The 23,410-nt window shown below is 37.6% G+C and overlaps 1 protein-coding gene across 1 annotated transcript in view; it reads right to left on the reverse strand.

The window, feature by feature from the left end:
* Nucleotides 1-23,410, reverse strand: part of CPNE4 (copine 4) — a 187,242-nt gene that overhangs the window by 63,328 nt on the left and 100,504 nt on the right. The window contains exon 7 of the mRNA XM_066320811.1: nucleotides 23,169-23,258. Within this exon, the coding sequence (XP_066176908.1) occupies nucleotides 23,169-23,258 (90 nt within the window). The remainder of the gene's footprint in view (nucleotides 1-23,168; nucleotides 23,259-23,410) is intronic.

A 23,410-nucleotide genomic window follows, 5' to 3' on the forward strand; every position in this document is an offset into this window, starting at 1 on the left:
ATATGTCTAGAATATTATACATATAAATGCACACTATATATGTATACATTATATTTTTATATATATATATTCTGTAATACACATTCTAGAATATGCATGTATTCCAAATCAACAATTTAAATAGTATTTTAATCTTACCTTATATGAGACCTTCCCTGCTTTTCATCAAAGAAACATGATGTTGTGTCAACTCGTAAGGAAACTCAGCTACATACATTGGAACTAAAAGAGTGAATCTGACAGCTTTCTGTTAGTGTAAAAATATTACTAAGACACAAATAATCTGCTGCACAGAGTGCTCCTGAAAGTAGTCGCCTTCAATCACTATTGTGATTTCCTTTTGCCAAATAGACAAAGCAAAGCATGTGCAAACAGTAATTAATTTGATTAATTTTGTCTGCCCTCCTCTTTTGAACCATCTAAAAACAGATGATGATTTTTGTGAAATCATATATTTATTTTGAAGAGTTTCTGTGCTTATCCTGTTTCTCACTCAAAAGCAGTATGTTGTGACTTAAGTGAAAGTTTTAAGTTTGGTACTAAAAAACCTTAACAAAATTCTGACATATTCACAACACAGCAAAATGAAGAGCCCAAAATGCTCAGAATCAGTGAGAAGTGCAACATTAAAATTTTCAGGAAGGAAATACTCATTCAAATGCTGTTTCTTGGTATGTTTTCCAGTGACAATAAGAAGGGATGTTGTTTAACATCAGACTTATTTTTGGGATTTCTCTTTTTCCAGTGCATTATCAGATTTCTAACAGATACTTGGCAGTTTTCAAAATAAACCTGTATCCAACCACTTTTCTTTCCTTCAAAATAAACAAACAAAGAAAGTGACACATAGCTATCATCAGTGGCATCTGAACGAGGTGGCAGAGATATACCTCCATCCTAGCCCAAAGAGACAAGATTTTGGCAAAGGATACTAGTGAAGACAGACACTGACTTTATTTGGGAGAATCCCTGGGTAACAGGGTTACAGGGTGGGCTTCTCAGTACAGGGAAAACCCTCTGTGTAGAGGATGGGATCGAAGCTTGCTGCAAAAGTTTTCTGCTGCAACTCCAAGTGCTGCTGCTGCATCTCTGATGCACTAGAATACTTCATTCCAAAGGACAAGAGAGCTGACCCTGTTTCCTGGCCTGATTCCAGCAGAAGCAATTAAATTTCTGCCGTCTCAACAACCCCTGCAGTTGAGGCTGGCACAGAGTTCTTTGCTGGTTCCTGCCCCGAAGTGTCGCAGAGCATTTATGCCAGCTCGTGAGGAGGTGCCAAAGTCAATTCCGGAATCGGCTGCCCAACAGCAGCTCGTGAAGCCCTGCTCATATGCAAGACTTTGCAACCACTGTGCTGAAAGCAACGAAGATCATCACTGCTTGTCATTCCACCATTATCTCTCAGCAGCTGAGGAAAATCTAGCTCCTTTTTGTTAATGAAAATGACTAAGTATTGAGGAGCAACTTAAAAGACATATACTTCCATGGCATAACAGCGTAGAAGGATAAAATGAAAACATTTGTACATATCCACCCATATTAAGTTTCCTCCTCTGTGTTTCAAATCTGTTCTCAGGGTGTCCAGGAGCAATGAGAATAAATGAAAGAACATGCCTGATTCCATAAGAAATTAATGTAAAGATGAACCCCATACATTTCAGTGTGCTTGCTCTCAAGTTACAGCTACCTGCTAACACATCCCAGAATGAAGAACACAAGAAAAATAGTAGAGTTACCATACTTGACTATTTTATAGGATATAAACCCAGCAAACAGTTTGGGAAAAAAAGCAGTAATGCCTGTTTCCTGGGTTTAACAGAGGGCTCCTGTGTTTTGAGAATGCCAAGAAATGCAGCATTTTGGAAAAAGACTTAAAGAGTGGAGCTGGTGCTCTAAACCCAGACTTTTAATGGCTGATCTCTGTGTTTGTACTCCAAATAAGTGGTGGGAAGTAACAGTGCTCAGCCACCTAAGTATCTTCTCTGAATATATCATCAGGATTGCATAAATTACAAAATTGCACCAAAAATAACTGAAGGTGAATAAAAAGAGGTCTGGTTAAAACTGAGCTGGCAATTCATTCCCTAATGTTAACATTATGTCAGATTAATGTGCAATTTCCTTTGCGTTCATGTAGGTACGGACATCCTATCATTACTCTGCTTAGGTGAATTATGAAGCTGTCATTAAAATAATTACCAATGGAAGAAGAACGGAGAATCAAACATTTACTTCAATGTAATTATAAACCCTACTTCCTACTAATGTGGGTAATTTATTTCACTACTATTAAAGGAAGTAGAGTAAAACATGTGCCTGTATCAATACCCTATTAAACAACGATCACATATCAGTGAAAAAGAGACCCTACAGAGAGCAGAATATTCAGGCAGAAAGAAGCGGTTATTCCATCTGGTCTGCAGATAGTCTCTGAAGACTACCCACAAGGAAAAGTAATTGAAAAAAGATCTAAGTCATAAATACCTTAGTTCATCCTATGAAGCAAGTGCAACTGGAACTAATAGGATTTTCTAATATCTTCTCTATTTCACTGTGTTTCTTTTCCCAAGCAGTGTGATGTGTTTGCCCATTGTCTCTGTACACCACTTCTTATTTTCATTTATTTAGGTAAAAGCACAAATGCACTCTATTTTTAACAACTGTGAAAAGGAGGTGGAAGGAAAACTTCTGAAAACCATGCCAAAATTCACATATTAAAAGTAATAATGATAAAGAATTCATAACAGTATACTTGGTAGTCGGACATCCTTCAGCATTTTATAATATAAACATATTATAATATAAAACATATATAATATAAAACATATAATATAAAACAGGAGAAGAGAAAACCAAATAGATCAGAAATGCACTGAAGAACTACATTAATCAGTTAATCATTCTGATTTTACACTGCTAATAAAAAAAAAAAAACTCTCAGGTTCAAACTCAGTTTACAAGGTACGAGATTTCTTTACTGGTGATGTGTGCACAAGGACTGACATTTGCAGTGAAGTGTCCTAGTAGGTTGCAGAGCACTTGATATCATAAAGAGCTACAGACAATACTGTACCAAGCTTTATTGGATGCCTCTGACAAGTCACCATTGCAAAGATTATTGGTGCAGTAACTACATTTTCAAAGAAAATAGTGAGAAGTTTAAGGTCTTATTATGGTAGCTGAAATAAAGCATCTCTTCTTAAAAGGCAGCACCTTCTACAAATAACTGATGATTGCTATTCTTCCCGTTTCTGTTTTTTCAGTGCTTTATTACAGTGAGCCACTTTACCGCAAACCACTTGTATAAGGCTGTGGACTGCAGGTGGCACCATTATGTCATTATGAAATGAAACAACATTATTCCTGAGGCAGGTAGGCAGAAGAGAGTACTCTCACCTAATTAGTGACAAACTCTGTGAATATGAAGTATGCAATCTAATACTAGTCCTATATACATTTAGGAAAAACAATTCTCTCTAAGGTAAAGATTAGGGGATCTCATCTGATGCACACTGTCAACATTAGCTGAATTAAATGGAGCTGTGTAACTTACACCAGCTGAGAATGTCCCACTGACCTTCAATGGCCTTTGGATAGCGCCCTCAGAAGGAACACCTGAAGAAAAAACCCCAAACTGCAAGCATAGTACTGTGAGAACTCTTTCTTTAAAGTAGCTGGTCAGAAATAAAAGCAGATGCCACACTGCAGTTAATTCTGCTATGCATTGGATGAAATGAAGAACAGATATAATGATGAAAAAAAAAATCAACCTGTGATATTTTCAGGAATGTTACTGAAATGAAAAAGGTTCCTTACATGTTTCTGATGAAATTATACAAATTCTATACTCATGTATACAAAAAGGGTTAAGCAGTGTACCAGGAACCCATCTGGTACACAACTCCCATCCTCCCAGAAGCTGACTCTATCCTATGAACAAACAACACGAAGTTTCTGGTGGATCTGGCAAGGAGCTGGAGATTGGCTTCACAGAGCTATTTGGAAAGAGAAGAAACTCCTAACACCACTTACCTTATTTTGTGCTATAATGTATGTGAAAAACACATTACACTCATGGCTACATGGAAATCACTAAACATAGCATTTCAACCATGGAAGCTCTGCCATCAGAAAATACTCTTCTCTGCCTTTCACATGCATACACAGAAATATTTCCAATTTGTGATGACTCTGCTGTGCACAAAGACACTTATTCCCAGGAGACTTCTGCTGAGCACTCAAAAGAGGTACCTCTTGCTGGCAAGGAGATCAGCATTCAACGTGTACAGCCCACAAAAGCATTCATTTCCACTAGGTGTGCACCAGCCTCTCAGCAATTCGCTGCTTTGTCTTCGCACTACCGTGGGGAAGAGTTTTTAAGCCAGTAACGGCTGTCAATCTCCCTGTAAACTAGCCCCCATCTACCAGTTTGATCAATTATTCCAAAGCCACACAAACTGTCCCTGGTAGACCTCCTCTGGATACAGAAAAAGTATTTTTGCTTAGCAGTCAGTCAGTTAACAGTCAAGATACTGCTGGTGAGGCTGAGTAGTCGGTGGGGATTCACAAGTGGAAAGATGAAATTGAGGGTAGAATCTCTCAGGAAATACAGAGAGAAATTGGTAAATAACCTTTCATATGAATAGGCCTGAGAGTACTCAAGGATCAGAGAAATCTGTATTCCAGGAAATCTAAGATTATTTACAATAGAATTTTCTTTAATATTTGTTATACACTTTGCTTTCTGATTGCTCACAAAGTAGTGTTAGGCTTAATTCCAATAGTATATAGAGAGTTGGCATGGTCCTTAATGGAGATTCAAATTACTGAAAATAGATCTCAGACTTGAAAGTGGATTTGTTCATTTTTGAAGTCATAATTTCATTTTAGTATTGCAGTGCGCAAGTGCGAGCTTGCACTCGCTGACATTTGAAGGAAGATGTCAACTTATTATACATCATTAAATTCTCATCATTATACTGCTGCATTTAGTTGAGGAACATACGTACCAAAAGCCTCATATTCTGAAAATGACCTGTATGTACCTAAGCACAACACTCAGGGTCTGGAACTCCTAGAATAATTTTGGGCCAGGAGTTAACTTCTGTGGATTTGTTTCACTTATCTGTCAAAACAAAGTAAAAATAATCAGGCTGGCAAAACACTTTTTCCAGAAATGTTAATGAGGGCTCCAGGCAGGACCTGTTGCTCCTCTTAAAGGGATTAATTTGTACTAAGACTTGTTGGTTTCTCATGCTATAATTCTAATTCCTGTAATTAGACAACGGGCTAGATATCCTGCATATCTCTAAGATCCTGCCTGCTACACCTGTCCTAGTAAATAAGAAACTCTTTTCTAATAAGAACATGGGAAAAATGTTTTTCTCTCCCTGGAGGCTTTTCAGGATTTCAAAAGACTCCCTCCTCTTACATCAGGACAAACCCAAGACTGTTTCTTATTTCTTTTAGGGGTGGAAGGAAGGAAAAGAAGATAGTGTTTCTGGCCTGTGGGTAAGAGCCTTTTTCATTCTGACTTCTTGCTCCATCATTTTCCCTGCTATTTAGACATGGGCTTTATCCACTGTTATAGAAACTATTCCAGGCTTCTGCTCTGTGCTTCTCCCTTGCTCTTCTCTGTTGAAGCTGCTTTGTTTTGCATAAATCTTTAAATATTTATTAAGGCAAGGTTTTGAACCCGAGTTTCCCACATCAAAGAGAAGCATTTAAATATCATACTATGGCATCAGCCTTTCTCTTGTTCACCCCCCCTATTTTAATTATACAATTCTGCTTCAACAGAAAAGACTGGGAAAGACATCTTGCAATTAGTCAATAAGTGAATGACTTGCATTCAAATGGCTTCTCCACATCTCAGCCAGCTGTTCTGGGCTGGGGACTCTCACAGTGCTAATTGCTTCCTCCCTTCCTTTCTTTCCGTTATTCCAACAAGGATTTCCCATCCTGCTTAAAATATTTCTCAAGGAAAATTTTTGTCAAAATAGGAGTTTTTCCATTAATTGCCAGACATAGTTAAATCAGTCTTTTCTGGTAAAATTCTCTTCATCTACGGAAAACATCTATTGATGCTTAGCAGCCATCATGAGTGTTAGGCACAAGTGGCAATGAGCCCTGGTTCTACCACTGATGAAATCTCAGTCAAGCTATTTCTGTACACATTACCACTCTTCCCATCCACTGGCACTAGGAAAAATATGGACTTAAGGTGCAGAACTTCTTGGCTATGTAACCTAAGTGAGTGTCCCTGCATTAAACCAGAAATGTGCTGCAACTTGTCCCAAGTGCTGTAACATTTTTAAGCTTGATCTGGAGTTTTGTGACTGTATCTCAACTGACCTATAAAAATGAGTCTTTGCATGTATGAAATAATTTCAGAACCTGATCATAGGGTAAACAATAGTATTTTAAAATGTTATGCTTTTGTTTTAGTTCTGTAACTTGCTGACATGTAATTCATTGTTTTGGACAATTGTGCTTTGCAGTGTTATCTAAGTTAAAGGCAGGGTTTAGGCTTTGCTTTTTCTAGTTCTCCTCAGGGCAATCATATTGTTATAAATCAGCTCCAACACTGCAAGTATATAAAATAATTCATTGTAGGGTGTTTCAAAATCTTTTTAAGAAATGCTCCAAATAAATGTGCAATATTAAACCTATTAAGTAAATGTGTTATGAAAAGATTTGTTAGTTCCACACATTGGAACTGTGAAATAAAGAAATACATTTAATGAATGCACAAAAAAGCAGGAAAGAAGAGGAATAGCTTCTCTCAGTGGTTATAACTATAATCTTCCATCCACTTACATAAAAATGGTTATTTATTACCACAACATACTAGCAAGAGTCACAAAACCAATGCAGTTCGCATAATTCTCTCTAAGTGATGTGCTCTGCCCTGTGTTAGAAGATCCTGTCTTTCAGAAGAACTGAAAAATACCACAGGAATTAATCAAATATGACAATCAACTGGTCCCTACTAGGAAACATGATCTCTGCCTCTGTTTTGTAGCATTAAAAAAGTCAGTCAATTTAACAGACAGCTGAGTTCAGAGGTGGCCTAGATATATATCTAGACAAAATAATAAAGTTGAGATACAGAACTAACTTCACAAACCCCAAAAATTTCATTGGAGACTTGTGATTTTGATTCCTCCAGTTAAGTCCCTTCACGAGATTTTTCAGAGAAAAGTACTGAGAACAAACCCCTTTGAAAAATCAAACCTTCCTAGACTGCCTCAGGTTAGGTACATAAAAATAATTGGTACTTTTTAAAAATCCCAGCCAAAAATCCCCAGTGAATTTTAGTTAAAAGCACTTGAATCATGCCTAACGTCACATGGTTTCAGTTTACTTCCAGTTTAGGGACAGGGCCTGAAGACAAAAACTTCTTTCATATTTATTCTCTAGTTCTACATATTCATCTAAGAGAAATACTGTTAAAAAGGTCTTTTGAATTCAAAATATGAAGGTCTGTTCCAGGCTAAATTATTCTACAGTTTTGTATCTATCTATGAGTATCTAGATCCAAAACAGTAGCAGAAGACCACATAATTACTCTCATTTTTCCAAGGGAGACTCCTGAGATTTAGAGAGGTCTATTATCCAAAGACATAGCACAAACCCAGGCCTGAAAAACTTCTGCAATTTCATCCCAGCTCAGTAAACCTTTCCATGGTTTAAGTAACTACATTGATATGCTTTATTCATGCTATTAATCCAGTAGGCAAAATATTTAAGGAATTCTGAAGAGGATTTGGAAGTAAATGCAATGCTAATAAAATCTTGATAAAAAAATATGCTTCAGGAGTGACAATATCACATTGGCTAACCATGATATCAGAACTGAAACAGAAATGGGCAGAAAAAAGTTAAGGTACCATTCCTGAATATATTATCCTTTTTGGAAATGTGATTGTCCTTCTTCAGTTATGACTGGAGAGAAAAAACAAAACAGCAAAAAAAGTGATGCTAAGACGTGCATTTGCTTTAAAGTAGGTTTGATACATAATTCAGGGTAATGTAATAATAAGGTGAGATATAGATACTGAAATCAAATATTTCTTGATAGATCGAACTTCACTTGTCTTTTATTACCTGAGATGTGATAACCATTATCAAAAACTGAGAAATGTATGAAAAAATTAACCCCTTTTTGGAAATCGCTATGAAACAATGGAAACGCCAAAGGAAAAGGAGATTCACGTCTCCCATTAAAACAAACAAACAAACAAACCCAAAATTGAAACCAGAAACAAAACACTTGAAAAAGGGAGTCTTGCTGAAATGTCTCTGTTTCTGTCTCTATGAGTAAAGTATGGGAGAGCAGAGGAAAAGGTGGGATAAAAAGGACTATAAAATCAAAAATAAAGCTGTAAAATAATTTTGCTTTAGCAGAAAATAACTTGAAAGTATGAGCAAGGATACTGCTCTGCTCCTTGAGTGCTGTGTTCAAAGTTAGAGGGCTTTGCACATTTTCTGTTTTAAAAAGCCCAAAACCAAGGCTTAACCAGAAACATCCCTGAGTTTTACACAAATGTCCATCTCTGAGATGCTTAAGATTAGCATGGTCAATGAGAACAACTTTTCATTAATTGCAAAGCACAGGACATGGGTTATAAGCTAGAATAATAAGCTTATGAAAGAAAGATCGTGACCATTTTAATTAAAAGGATGTATTTTAATTGGGGCAAAGAGGAAAGAGGGAAAATAAGTTGATAGTTTATTGTTTGGGTTTTTTTTTTTTCCCAGCAACTACTACATCTTTTATATAAATATAATCACTCAGGTCTGGAACAGGAAAAGACACTAAGGAATTACTATCAGCAAGGCAATGTTACATGAAAAATTGATTTTCAAGGAGAGGCTTTAGGAAGGTTGTTTAGCCTTTACAAAATCCAAGTGTAAAAAAGTATAAAAGAAATGATCTCTTTTTGTAAGTAATCATTTTTATAAACTCCAAGAACAATTAATTTCAATATACCAGTCTGTTCATGTTCGTTGAATAAAATCATTCATGCCTAAATATGGTTATATTTCTTCATTGTAAGGTAAGAAGGTAAATGGAACATGCAGTTGCTCCTTGTAGTGCTGTAACATTCATTTTAGTAACACTCTCCTCTAGACGAAAACAGTATTTTATCACAAAGCCAGTGACTGTGTAACATCTTGACTGATATTCCAAACTTACAAGGTAATTTAAGATTCCCAGAATATAATCAAGATACATTGTTTACAAACTATACCAGGTAGAAAATTAAAATGACTAATCAATGGTCCCTTTTCATACATAACAGCTGGGAGGTGCAGATCTTACTTTTATAAAATGTATTCTTCCAAAATATGGTTTTCACCAAACCCATGAGGGGGCTTGGATCAGACACCTGAACAGCCAAGATGCTGAATTCATACTGCCTGTTCCCCAGGAATGTCACCCTGAACTCACCACTATCCAGTTTCCTGGAAGTGGAACACAACTGTGAAAAGTGCCACCTTGAATTGGAGGTGCAAAATATACTTCAGCAAAGTTCTCTGTTTGATCCAAACTGATAACATCAGTCAATAAAAACCACATAATAATTTTTTTAAAAGAGTAATGGGCTTTAATTCCAATTTTAAAATTTAAAGTAAGAGAAGAAAATTTATTGATAAAATGCTGTTTTGAGTAGCAAAAAATAAAGGCATTTAGTTTGGGGGGCACTTCTTTTGATCAACAGTCTGCTAAAACTGCGATAGATTCAAATTGTTTTATGGGAATCAAGCAGCATGTTTTGGGGGAAAAAATTGAGATGAAAATTCTGACCAATTTTAGCCCTTTGTATTTGTGCTTGCAAGAAGTATCTTCAGCATTACGACAGTATAAACAGAGGTGAAAAAGGGATCTGAAAAAAGGATGGGTGAAAAATCTGCCATTATCCTGAAGTTTTCCTTCAGCACAGCATTATGTTAACATAAACAGACTATTCACTAAGTGCTCTTGTGGGATTGTTGTTGAAGGACTCTTGTTGCAGACTTACACAGATGCTTCTCTTTCTCCATGATAGCAAGTGGAAGCACATGCATCTACAAGTCACAAAAGGATCCTGGCACCACTGGATCTTGTGGAAACCTCCCCTAAAAGATGCAGGGCAGTATTTTTCAAAAATTATCTGGAATTCTGATTGTTTTTGAGAAGTAAAACTTGTGCAATGTTGAGATATTGGAGCAATGGATATCCTAAGAGGAGCATAAATTGATGGACAGATGAATAAGGAAGGTGAAGGAAGGAAGTCTTTCCTGGCAACAATCTATGGAATAGTGATTAGAAAAAGTGCATATTTTCATTTTTCTTAATCCTGGCAAACAAATAAGGGAAGCTTTCAGTACGAAAAAATATGTCCACATCTTGCAGAATTCACTGGACTCTGCAGTGTTTGGGGTCGTGAAGGATCCCTGCATCCCTGCAATTGGGGAACATATATCCAACAGCTAAAATATCAGAAGCTGAACTGACTCCAGTACCAGCCTCTGCTAATGCTGCACCCTTTGAAACAGAAATATTAAAAAACTAAATTAAACAAACAAACCCCAAACCAAAACAAAAGCAAAAACCCCCACCCGAACAAACAGAAACACCAAAGCAAACCTAAGAGAAGCCACAGGCAAACCTCTGCATACTTTTTAAGATGAAGGAGTGCTTAAAAGTAGAACTTCCTGTAGAGAAAACATCTGGCTTTACAAAAATCCTCAGCTTTTTGCCTATGAAGGAATGCTAGTCTATACAAGACTGACAAATGAGTATCCTTCTTTGGCTTATTTCTTCTCCCCAAACTTCACTTTTACATCCTAAGCTCCTCTGAATACCCAACCTGCAACTAATCTTGATCTTAAATTTGGTGGCAAGCCTGTCCCTGGGCACAGGGCAGTGACAGTGACAAAGTGGTGATCAGAATGATGGTTTGCCTTCTGAAGGAATGAAGGAAATTAACAGCCAGAGGAATCAGCACAAGAAGCTGTATAAAAGACAGATCAAGCTCCTGTTTCTGTATCATTAAAGATCGAAGGAAAGAACTCAAATGTCAACAGCTTTACGAGTACATGCTTAATGCTCTGAACAGCCAGGAAAATGGGAGCAAGTCAGAGTGGGAGAGCACGCAGGGGATATCATCACATTACCAGGATCCTGGATTTTACTTTTGCAGGTCACCTTAAAGCTATGTAGTGTAGAGGATTTAAAGCTCTTAAGGAGATTAAGAGTTCAAGAGCTGCGAACAAACAAATTTAGGCTACTAAAATCACAATTCTATATTTTAAAATGTGCATGAGACGATTATGAGTTAGTGATTTTTAATTATTTTGTGCAAGTTTTGCATATTCATAAGTCTGCTTGGAGAAACACACACTGCATTCTGATGAAGAATGCCATTATCTCAGGCTCTTAACACAGCCTCAGTAAAGCACAAGACAAGGTTCAGGGGCAGGACATGACACTGCAGCAGACTCAGTTTCAAATGTCCACATACTGGGATACTGCGGACTGATCCTTCCCACGGCCTCAGTTTAACTGCATATGGCACCTTCTGCTGCCCAGTCTGCTTCATCTCTGTCCTCCCCAGGGCTTGGTAAGATTTAATCTGCCCAAATTCCTCATATCCAGAATGGCATGGGGAATGGCTGGAGCCAAACCACACTTCTGCTTCCCCCACCTCAGCCAGCCTCTGCCAAGTGTCAGAGTTGGGACATCCAAGGCTCCAAGAGAGGGGCATGGGATGGAGGAGGTATGAACTCTAGCACAGGGATCCCACACTCAGGAGGAAGGTGGAAGGCATCCAGGCTTTGTTATCATGCCCAAAACAACCACAAGGTGAAGGCCTCCATGGCCAAATCCTGACTCTTCCCAGACAGCTCAAACTGGTGGGGAGCCCACACCTAGGGAGGAAGGACACACCTTCCCCACAGGTATCTGTGTCAGGTAATCCGGTTGTGTCCTTTCACTCTTCTTTCTTAGTGGCAGTATCATGAAACATTTAGGTGATAACCTTCAGCACTGCTTGGATTAACATAACTCATTTATTAATAATATTTATCGTTGATCTGAAGCAATGTTCACACAAACCTCCCCTCCCAGTTCCATTTTATTAATACTTGCAATAATATGAAGAAAATACTTGCAATATACAATATGAAAAATACTTGTAATAATATGAAGAAAATACTCTTGAAATCTGAAAATTGGCAGGTTTTTCACTCCCATATTTTATCCTGGTCAAAAACTGAGGACTCATTTCTGGTGCAACTCTAATAAAGCATTTCTTCCAATATTTTGAAGTGCAAGAGTCTGAAACACTGTTGTCTGTCTGAGAGAACAATTGTGTCTCCCTAATGTGAGTAGCCTACTCCTCAATTAGCCTGTAAAAATAAACCTGCCTTTCCAGACATTAGTCACCAGACTCTCAGATGTTTTGCTTGAAACTAGAAATGGATTCATTAAAAAAACAGAAGTAGCTGATATCAAACAGGGATTTCGTTGAAGGGCAGTATTTTTATGAAAAATGTATAAGCTCATATGTACAAGAAAGGAAGGCAGCAGAGGGCTGTGCATGTGTAACCAGCGTCAGTATTTGAATCAGGATGAGTATTTGAAGGCATTCACAGGATTCCCTATGCTCTACTGCTGCTGCCAAAAAATAGTAAAGGGCTTGACTGGCTTATCTGGCTTATCTATGTGTTTATACACAGCAAACATAGAGACACACTTCAGCCCTAAATAATCCATTCACCTTCTCATAAAATTTTACTGGAGCCAAAGAAAAAAACACCCTTGCAGTATGACCTACTAGCAGTGTGCACATCACCTTGCTGTGAATATGCAGTTTTTCAGACAATGAAGCCCTAACCATTTAAAGGTTTCTCAAATGAAAATCAGTGAAAAAATGAAGCTTAAATTTCATTTTGAAAGCTCCAAGCTTTCATCATAAGAAAATAATAAAAAAATATGGTACCAGTATCATCTTTCTGTCAGATGCTAGTGAACACCTAGGAAAGAGGATATTCCTCTTTACTTCACCAGATTTTCACTGTTACTGACAGTGAACAGCTTTGTACTCTTGTGAAGCTGGAAAGAGCATCTAATAGATGCTGTTAAAAGCCAGCCAGAATGCAATAACCACTCATGAGTTTGTCTACTCAAATTTTTAGCATATTGACAGATTTTGGCCTCCCAATATCCTTTAATAATCCAAAATATCCCTGTCCCATCACTGAATTGTGTTGTATAAAAAGAGAACTTCCTTAGTGCCTGGTCATACTGATTTTCATGTTCATGTGCCCTGAGGACAATTAATCAAAACATTCCCTCAGCATTTCCCCCAAGTCATTAATGACTTCAGTGTTACCTCTTTATCTTTTCCTACTACAGAAAACACCTTCTATCAGCAAATGCTGGAATTTCTCAGAAATAAAATCAATAAGGAGACTCAGTAGGAACTCTAGGCTAGTAATGTAATGGTCAACAATGTTAAGAGGTGATTTGTAGATCTAAACAAACCTTAGGCATTTGATATCTAGCGTTGTCTAAGAGATCAACTGCTGATGCTGTTGCTGTTCCTACAATGTAACTTCAGAGCAAGGCAATTTGGAGTGTGTGGGGCAGGCCAGGCACAGCCTTTTATATCACCTCTTCTAAAACCAGACCCAACAGCCTGTCCTGGTACTACCGAGAAATTATTTCTAACATTACTCACCTTCCCTTTCACTCATATGGATAATGTGGGCAATTAAGGTGCTTTTCAGGAGAGGAAGGATTAGTGTGTGAAAGGAAACGCTGTCACTTTGGCAATCTCAGGCAAAGCGGATACAGTGGCTGTCACGCTCAGGACACCAAACATCTCTATGGTCACAAAGTCTTTTGCTCAAAACAGTTTGCACATGCTTTGAGGTGCTCTGTGGTACCAATGAGCTAAATACACCAAGCTTTGAACAAATCTGTTGAGCAAAACTTCTATGAACCGGATGGTGGAAACAGCTAAATGGAAAGGGGAAAGGATTGCTGCACCTCAGACGGCTGGGCAGTGAGGGGCCCTGAAAAGCACAAGGGCTGGGGCTGACACTGTGGCAGCTCAGCAGATGAGGGGCCAAAGGAACACCATCCTCCCAGGCCTCCAGAAGAACACAGCCCTGGCATTGCTCCAGGTAAGCAGGCCATTAAAAGAACTCCACCATCCCTAGTGAACAAGAAGCTCCTGATTTCTCTTTGTCTGAGGGGCACTGGGATGAAGGTGTCAGAAAGGAATTTTATCTTAACATCAAATCCTGCTCAAAGGTCTGCACTGGTGATAGGAAACACTTTGGCAAAGCTCCCCTGAGGTGTTTTAGCAGCTATAACACACTAACAAAACAACAGCTACCCATAAACACACTGAAGTCTCTGATCCCAAGGGCTCTGGCGTCTTCTAGTATTACCACAAGGAGGGTGGGGTTTTTCCACAGAATCCTGTAGAGCATTGCCATTGAGCAATTTCAAAATCATGCTGAGAACTAGCATACATGACAACCATGCTTAATTTAGGGTAACTAATTTAGATTTGGTAAGGCAGATAAAGCATTTTTTATTGCAAAACAAAACTAATTATGTAAGGTGCATATACATTATACATGTGCACTTACATAATGAACATATAACAAGATGTGTATAACATCTAGCTGGGAAAAAACATGGTTTTGGTAAACTAAAAATGCAGATCTAAATTTTAAGAGAATGTGAGTTAGATGACATCCCTGGGTACAGAAGGGCTAAATACATAATTTTAGTGTGAGACTATGTTCACACTTTACCACTATGTAATAAGACATCTTCTAAAATAGTTGCATTTAGGGGCACTTAATACCTATTTCTGCTCTAGTGATGTCTTGAATATCACAACTTATAATTAGCCCCCTGAAGATACTACTTCTATTTAAAAAAAAAAAACAAATGTATTATTTTGCCTAAAATTTGCCTCAGCTAGGTTCCCTGAGAGTACAATTTAAAATACACATATTTTGTTATCTGCACCATGTAGCCTTTTTCACATGGTAGAATGTTAGCTCATAAACTATCAAATACAACTTATGAGTAGAATTTTAAGGTAATCTTCCTGTTTGAAGTATGCAGTTCATAGCAATGACTACGTTTCTTACAAGATTTAACAACAAAGAAAGAATTTCTGAGAGTGTCTAATTTTCAATTTACACAGTGAAAAATACATCTGGAAAGAAACCAAAGGCCTTGGTAAGTTGATTATATGTCAGCCAATGTAAGGCTTTGCTACTTTATAAGAGACTGAAATGAGATTTTCTAGAAATTGCCTTCCCTATTTTTTCCAATCTCAACAGAAAGAAATGAAAAAAAGAATATGAAAAATTGGTTAGACTTCCCTTTTTAATATCATGGGATGCTGTAAGTCACACAGTAAAATGTCCTGTAGACACAAAGGCATGAAAATGATGGATTTTCTTTAAGATATGCAAGACTTAAAATTCTCTCACTACAGCATTCAGCTGCTTTACAAGGTTACAGCTAAGCCTAATCCTGATGTGTTTTAGTGAAAGCAGAGTTTCATTGTATTATCTAAATTCAAAATGGTAGCACTTGTTTCTAAACTTACACAGTAAGTAGCTCTGAGCTAATTCTGGGGTCTGTAAGGCTGTTCAGTGCACTATCAACACAGAGACAGAAAAATGGGGAAGAATGTAGAGGTCATTTAATTAATAGGCATCCCACATGCCCACCCTCCAGTATGGATTGATCCTCATTACCAGGGCTGTGCTTTGTTTCATTTTAAATGGTCCCAGGGATGGGATTTAGTGCTCTATCAGCTATTCCCCCGTGAAGGAGCCAGACCTCTGATTTGGATTACAGTCAGCAGCACTTATAGGAGCCTCTGCTTCATTTCAGGGGATTAAAACTCAGTTTCAAAGATAATGAGAAAGAGCCCTTAAAAACATTTTTCATACTGATGACTTGCATAGCAAAGCTGTAGAAGTCTGTATTTATTTGTCTTGGGATGGAAACATGGAGGCAGTCAGCAATTTGAAGGAAGCTCCCAAGAAATGCAATGTACAAATGATTTGGAGGTAATCCTCTTATTTGCAAAAGAGAAACAGAAAAACCACTCCACAGATCCCCTAACCCAGACAAACATACTCACACAAAATATTTCTGTTTGTTTGTTGCCCTCTCTGTCCTTGTTTCAGACTATGAATTCTCCTTGCAATGTCAGGGGCAAAACTCATTTCTACCCAAAAGGTCATGGAACTGAGGGTTCTGGTAAAGAGCAGGAAGCAAAAATCTCTTTTTACAGTGAACTCTGAAACTTGGTCTGTCAGAGTCATCCAATGGTTGGAAGAAAGACTCCTCTCCTTCACTACTCTGCCCATTTTATTTAAATATAGCAGCTCTTCAGCCTTCTACCACCTTCTGCCACCTTTTCCAGTACCCAGTGTCCTTGGAGATGTGAATATAACATTTTTTCTTTTTAACCACACTGTATCAGATGATTTCTCCTTGTGCAATTCACTTGGACCCTTACTTATTGTGACAACACTTGTTATTTAGAGAGCTCAACTTCAAAGCACTTCAACTTCAAAGCACTTGACAAACATTAATTAACCCAAATCTAGATTAATTAATCTGAAAATAATTTTCTATATATCCAGCAATTCCCATAATGGAAAACAAACTAGTGGCTATTAAAGTCAATGAAACAAGTTCACTTGCCTCCAACAGATACGGAATCAAGCTAATTTCTTGAGTCTATTTCTCTCTCCTAAATCTTGACTGCAACATAGCATTTTCTTCCCCAGCATTTCAGCTGCTTTATCAAGAATATAACTAAGGAATGGCAAGAGAAAAAAAAAAAGGAATCTAAAAGCTGAGATCACACACACACACAGAGTTTACCAGTTTTGTTTTAAGGGTCATCTTAAATCTTACGCTCCACCAGCACGGAGTTTTTGAAGATTGATTGGACCAGCCCTTGACACATTCAGACAAAACAGGGTTCCAAACACACTGCTGCAATTAGTGAATTCAGGACGCACTCATATCACAAGCCCATTGCTAAATTACAGATTAACCCAAACAGAAAACAGGGTGAGTGGTGGCAGCAAATTTCCCACAGTCACTGTAAACCTTGTGAAATAGGCACCTGAAGATTTTAATAATCTTTGTAGAGCCTGTGGTTGCACTTCTCTCTCTCTCATGTAGAGGAAACAAGGGGAATATGAAAGAAAAAGGAAAAGAAACAATTACTTGAAATGAAGGTTTGATAGTATTTATGAAAGAAGGTCTCAGACACTGCCTTTTAGAGTGTAGTTAAATTTTATAATAATCCTCAAAATGCATCATTCTCTCTGAAGACAGTATGAAACACCTATGCTCATGAAGCAGTATGCACTTAAACAAATATTTCTCTTAGCTCATTAAATATACAGCTCATCCTAATATTTAAGCCTATTTTTTTTTCTTTTCAGCACCAAGATGGATCTTTTTATTGTCCAAAATTATCAGCTGCACAGTTAGCTCTAGAAGAACTTTGCTGAAAATTCACAACATGATAACATCCTTGAAGTGGCTAAAAATAAATATTATTCAGACTAAAGAAAAAGCAGCATTCTACAAGAATGAGGCAATTATTCTACAGATTCCAGGAAAATGCTTTGACCTAATAAAAAGGAAACAATTTACTGAAAAAGAATTTTGAAAATATCTTCTGATTCATACTAAAGATATGTAAAGGTTGAGGCCCCCTTTCTTACTTTTGAACATTTTCTACAAGGAAGACTCCATTTGCAAATACCTCTTCAACAACACCAGAGTAAGCAAGCACAGAATGATTGGCTCCACTGGCATTAATTTGGTGAGTAAATTGAAGGGAAAATGTAGAACTGCTTAGTTAATCAAGTATGACTGAAATCACCCAATCAAGTAAATAACCAGCAAGTCTCGCCTGTGCTGTAATTTGTTCTTGGTGCCAGTCTCTTTCTACATAGAATTAAAAGCCCAAAGAAAACAGCAACAATAAATGAGCCTTCTCTTATGGAACAGTATAAAATCCTTCAGTTCATGCCTTTCTAATCATCATTTGACACTGCTTGAATTGCCTTTTAAGCCACATGCTTTTTAAAACTCTGCAGAAATTATTGCTGTTGACCACACACTGTATTTTTCCATACTAGTGCCTCAAACACTCTGACAGCTAAACTGTGAAAGAATAAAAGCACTAATGGATTTGTCTGACTGTATTATTCCTTGTATTTTAAGCTTTACTTGGTCTTCTTCACAGGTTCTGCTCAGTTACTTTCACTAGTGGCTTTCAGAGATACTGAGGGTTTATTGAAGGATTACAGTTTATAATATACCTGTATAAGCAGAGCTGTAATCAAGTGTTAAAGGTCACTGAAAACTTATTGATCTAGAGAACACAGCAGTAATAACTCAGAGAATATCAAAATAGCCACTGCTATTTGCTTTTCCTTAACTCAGAATGGAGCAGACAATCTATAAGAAGCAATTTCTTCCCCTAATAATCCATCATTTTGCATGAAAGAGTCAACACTTTTAAGAAATCAGAAGGAAACAGAAGGTTACAACTGTATGAAGAAGACCCAATATTCCACCCACAAAAATGCCATAGCAGACACTGGGGAAGAGATTATTATATTAATACCAAATTCTCATGTAATGATTTTATATAATAAAATTAAAATAAAGTGATTATCTATTTACATCTAGAATAATGTCAAGATCTTTCTTATAAGCTGTGGAGCTTCTTCTATTAATATTGTAACGAGGTTCACATTATATAATAGTATCAACAAGGCAGAAGCAGCACTGCACAGATTACTAATTTAAGCGGAGTGCAGGTCTCTCCAGAAGACCTTGTTAACAATGACCTACCAAAAAAAAAGTAGAAAATTCACAGTCTATGGAAATTCACATTGGAAAGGGACCTACTTATCAAGATCTTAGTATGGAAATAAATTGAAAATTACCTTTAAAGTGCTGAGTCCACCTTGCTAGGACTAAGAGCATCATAGGTACACTGGGGCTTACAAGCATATGGAAATAGACTCCTCCTTACAAGCATATGGAAATAGCAGAAACCCCAACAATTCCTGTGCTAAGACACAGCTACTCCAACAGACCAGATGGACAGAGCCAAGAGAGTCAAATGGACATAAATGAAAACAGAGAGGAACGGCAGAACCACATTTTAACCTCATTAGAAGTGCACAGGAAGGGGCAACCTTCCCACAGTTCCCAAAAGAAAGCAAAAGTACTGTCTGGGGGCTGCAGGCTGCAAAGAGCCTTTCACACACAAACACACACACACACACACACAGAGGCCTTACAACCCGGTGTGTGGAACAGCCCCACTCCTGTACCCACGGCTGCATGTCCCACTCACAACTGCCCATTCACCAGTGTCATTGGGGTCATCACCTGTCACCTGGCTCATGCAGGGATGAAGCAATAAACAGACTGAGAGCAATAATATAGTTGCAATACACAGATTTTTGAAAGGTATAAAAATACCTAATGGACATGTTTCTTTTGAAAATTTCCCTTATGTAGGTGGAAGCTGGAAAGGGCTTTCTATACAGTTTTGATATATGCTCCCCGCTCTCCTAGCAGCTTATCAGTTCACCTCAGCCACATTTTTATTCCAGCTTTTTTTTTGGCCTCAGTTCCTGCTTTTCCTTGTGAACAGAACTTCTTTTAGGGAGGTTCTCTATACAACCTCAGCAGGAGATTGTATTATTGTATGTCATATGCCCTGTGTTGCCTTTGCCTAACAAGCACCTTGTTAGGCATTTATTTCCCAAATATTATAGCACCTAATACCAAAACAAAAAGAGATTAGTTTTCTATTTACATTACCAGGACTCCTCGAGAAAAAGAACCCTGCAACTTTTAGAATGGGTAGGCAGTAGATGATCCCTACCTGAAAGTAGCCACAATACAACCTTGTATTGCAGATAAACTTTTGACAGCAACATAGCTAACATGCTGAAACCAGATTTGAATGCCAAAGATTCAGTATTTAGGGGGCTTTCAGCACAACACACTAGGATGAAATCTGCTCTCAGGAGTACAATCCACACTCAGATTTGTCAGTGATTACTGTTGTGATTTGAAAATCTTTCCATATTAGAAAAGCAATGCACTACTTTTGGATCAAAGAGGTATTTTGTTCACTTCAGTGCATACACTAATTGTCTGTCCTGTTAGCATTAAAAGAAGGTATGATTGGCACTGAAGTGTGACCAGACTTCTTGGATGGTTTCAGTGTCTGGGAAGAAAAGCTCAGTAGGTTCATAAATCTAATATATCCTTTTCATAATAAAACCTAGAGCAGCAATAATTGTAATAAAGTTTTACAAGGTGTCCTGAGAGGAATAAAATGTTCATTATTCTCTGCACCACAGATATATAAAGCAAAATTAGTTTCTTTCCTTAAAAGCCCATAAGGAATTCAAATTAACAGACTTTGTAAAGATTGCTAGCAAAACACTTTTGGCAGAACCCAGCTATTGGTTGCTTTGATTTCAGTGACCTTGCTCATCTTATCTTTCTAAACAGACATTTTAAACCAGAAATTTTCAAATGCTTAGACAGTGTAAAGACTGCTTTGGGTGCAAGACCTACAAAGAGCAAACTTCCTGTAAGTTGACTGACTTTCTGTGAGTTGTTTTAGGGTACTTTTCCCATGTTAATCCTCATTCCCCGTAACAAAAATCTGAGTGCTAAGCTCAGTACCCATTTCAATTCAGTGGCAGAGAGGAAAGGCCAGGACTTCACGCTTCCAAACATCCTACACAGGTAAAGGTAGGCACAGTTGCAAGGTGTCTGCATTTAAGAATTTCCACAAGCTGATAGCTCCCTCTGAGCCCTTCTGGCGCCTCTTTAAGCCTTAACTTAGATTATGTTTTCAGAGTATGTTAAAAACTAATAGCAGGAAGAGACCCAAAACTACCCAGCCTTATGCAATTACTGTTCACAGTGATCAAACCATCTTGGCAAGAAGCTGGTCTCAGCAAGGCAGCTGGAACACACTAAATGTCCCCCACGTTAAATAAGGCACGGGGAACTCTTCCAACATTTAGCAGTAACATATTGCTATATACTTTACGAAGTGAAACAAAGCAACTGAAGTCAAATTTTCCAAAATATGGTAACGTAAAGAGTGGAATGCTTAGTCAATCAAAGTAAATTAAAGTATAAACATTCATACAGTGCTATACCAGTCACAGACACTTCATCTCTCTAATTCTTATCATTTTCACTCTTCTGTCCTAGCTGCCATCCAGTTCCTAGGTTACAGACCATATAGAAAAGAAGCAAATAATTATCTGACAAGTATTATGTGCTATCTCTCAAATACAAGTGATTTGGCTGGCTGCTCTACCATAACAGTCTTATCTTACACCCACCAAAGGTTATAAAGGGCCTGAATTTGAAATAAGTATCAAACTTTTTCTTATTTTACAGCCATAATTAGTTTTAAAATATTCCTGTACTCATGAATGATCTGATGCAAATCTTAGTACTTTTAGCTTTTCTGCAAATGGCTGAACTGTAGCCTCAGGCAAATACTCAGATATCTAAAGCAGGGTTAAAAACATTTGCATACGCAAATGAAAAACACAAAAAATTCTCCCCAAAAGAGGGAACAAAAGGACTGTCTTGAAATTTCTCAGTAGGTTCATAAGGCCCATCATGCCCTGGTTTTCTTCTTCAGACATTCTTTCACTGACTTTCCCCTCATCTTCTCTACAGGCAGTCCTAAGGGACCACTCTTATTCTTCTTCACTTCTCTCTTTTCAGCCTGTCTTTTGGCAGTTCATCTGCAAACAATTTTGACTACTGTCTCTGCTTAAAGCCCAAAATACCACCTTTATTCCCAGACCCATCATCTTTTGCCCACACTGAAATCTGAGCCTTTCTTATACCTTCTCATCTCAATTTCAAAGATAAGAGCATTTTTCTCCCCTGTGGAACGTCGTTCTTCTACCCTTACGGGCTTGTCACTTGTTCTCACATTCTAGACCTCATATTTTGTTTGCTTCTCTTCCTAGGTTTTCTCACCAAGTGATTTAAAGACCACATGTACACAATGTGATGAAGGCAGTGCTGTGCCTTCTGCTTTTCATTTTCATTTCAGTAGCAGAAATCTGGTCCATCTCTTGTCTCAAATTTTTATGTTGTTCCACATTAACAGGGCTTGTGAATCCAAGCATTCATAAGACTACTTTTAACCCTTTCCACACATCTGTGATGTGCATATCCACACCAGCATTTTGTTTTTATCTACCTGCATAGTACATCCTGCAGTAAGTAATGAGTGAGAAATTATAATACCCCTTCTGCAGGGTTTTGCAGCTATAATGATGAAAAAACAAATGTTTGCAAGGACAAACTAAAATTCTATCAAGCTATGTGGTATAGTAAGAAAAACAAAACAGTCATACTTTTGGGTCCAATATCCTTTCATCAGGTCTAAGATTCTGGAAACCAGTGCTCTCTGTTCAATGTTTTTTAATTTAGTATTAGCTTTAAAACTGGTCAGAAGATATAAACAATTGGATAAAGCCTTGATTTAAGCCAAATTAACCAAAAGAAGATGATATTTTCTCTATACAAAGCTCCAGGTCCCAAATGATCTGTCTTTCTGTCAGATAAAACACTTCCATTATTATGGCATGTGTCTTTTTGTGGCCATCCTATCCTTAAAATACAATGACAAATCTCATATTTCACTGTTTCTTTTACAGACAGTTTTCAGATATAGAAGTGAGAAAACAGTAGTTAAAATTGTGATGGGGTTGCCTCTTTCCTTAAGTATACTTTCACCAGTTAAAAGATGCTGGATTTAAATTATCCAACTGATTGGGAAAAACAGCCCTACCATTTTTTGAGATTACTGTAAGAAATATAGAGCATAATCTACTGATTACAGTGGATTACCACTTCTCTGCATACTTAATTTGATTATGGTAATCATAATGCAGCTGTGTGATCATCTTTTCCATCAAAGTAGAGGGAAGTGCAGAATAGCAATCTACAGTTGAAAAGGAGAGACTAACTTTTGTTTTCTACGAGTAGAACTATTTAAAAAGTAGGAATTACTTCTGACCTTTAGCCTGCGATCCTGGTCTCCACTGCACAGAGAATTTACAGACACTTTAAAAGTCTTCCATGCTGGATTTAAGTTATTCATCACAACCTGTAAGTGAAAAGAAGAAAGAGAACCCTTAACATTTCCTCAGCTCTCAGCAGAATGCTAACAAGAGCCACAGTTCTCAGTACAGTATATTCACCAGCAAGAGAAGAAAGCAGAGCTCAGCTGGAGTTTTCAGAACTCTGTCCATTGAGATA

The sequence above is a fragment of the Sylvia atricapilla genome, chromosome 1, assembly GCF_009819655.1.
Source record: "Sylvia atricapilla isolate bSylAtr1 chromosome 1, bSylAtr1.pri, whole genome shotgun sequence".
Lineage (NCBI taxonomy): Eukaryota > Metazoa > Chordata > Aves > Passeriformes > Sylviidae > Sylvia > Sylvia atricapilla.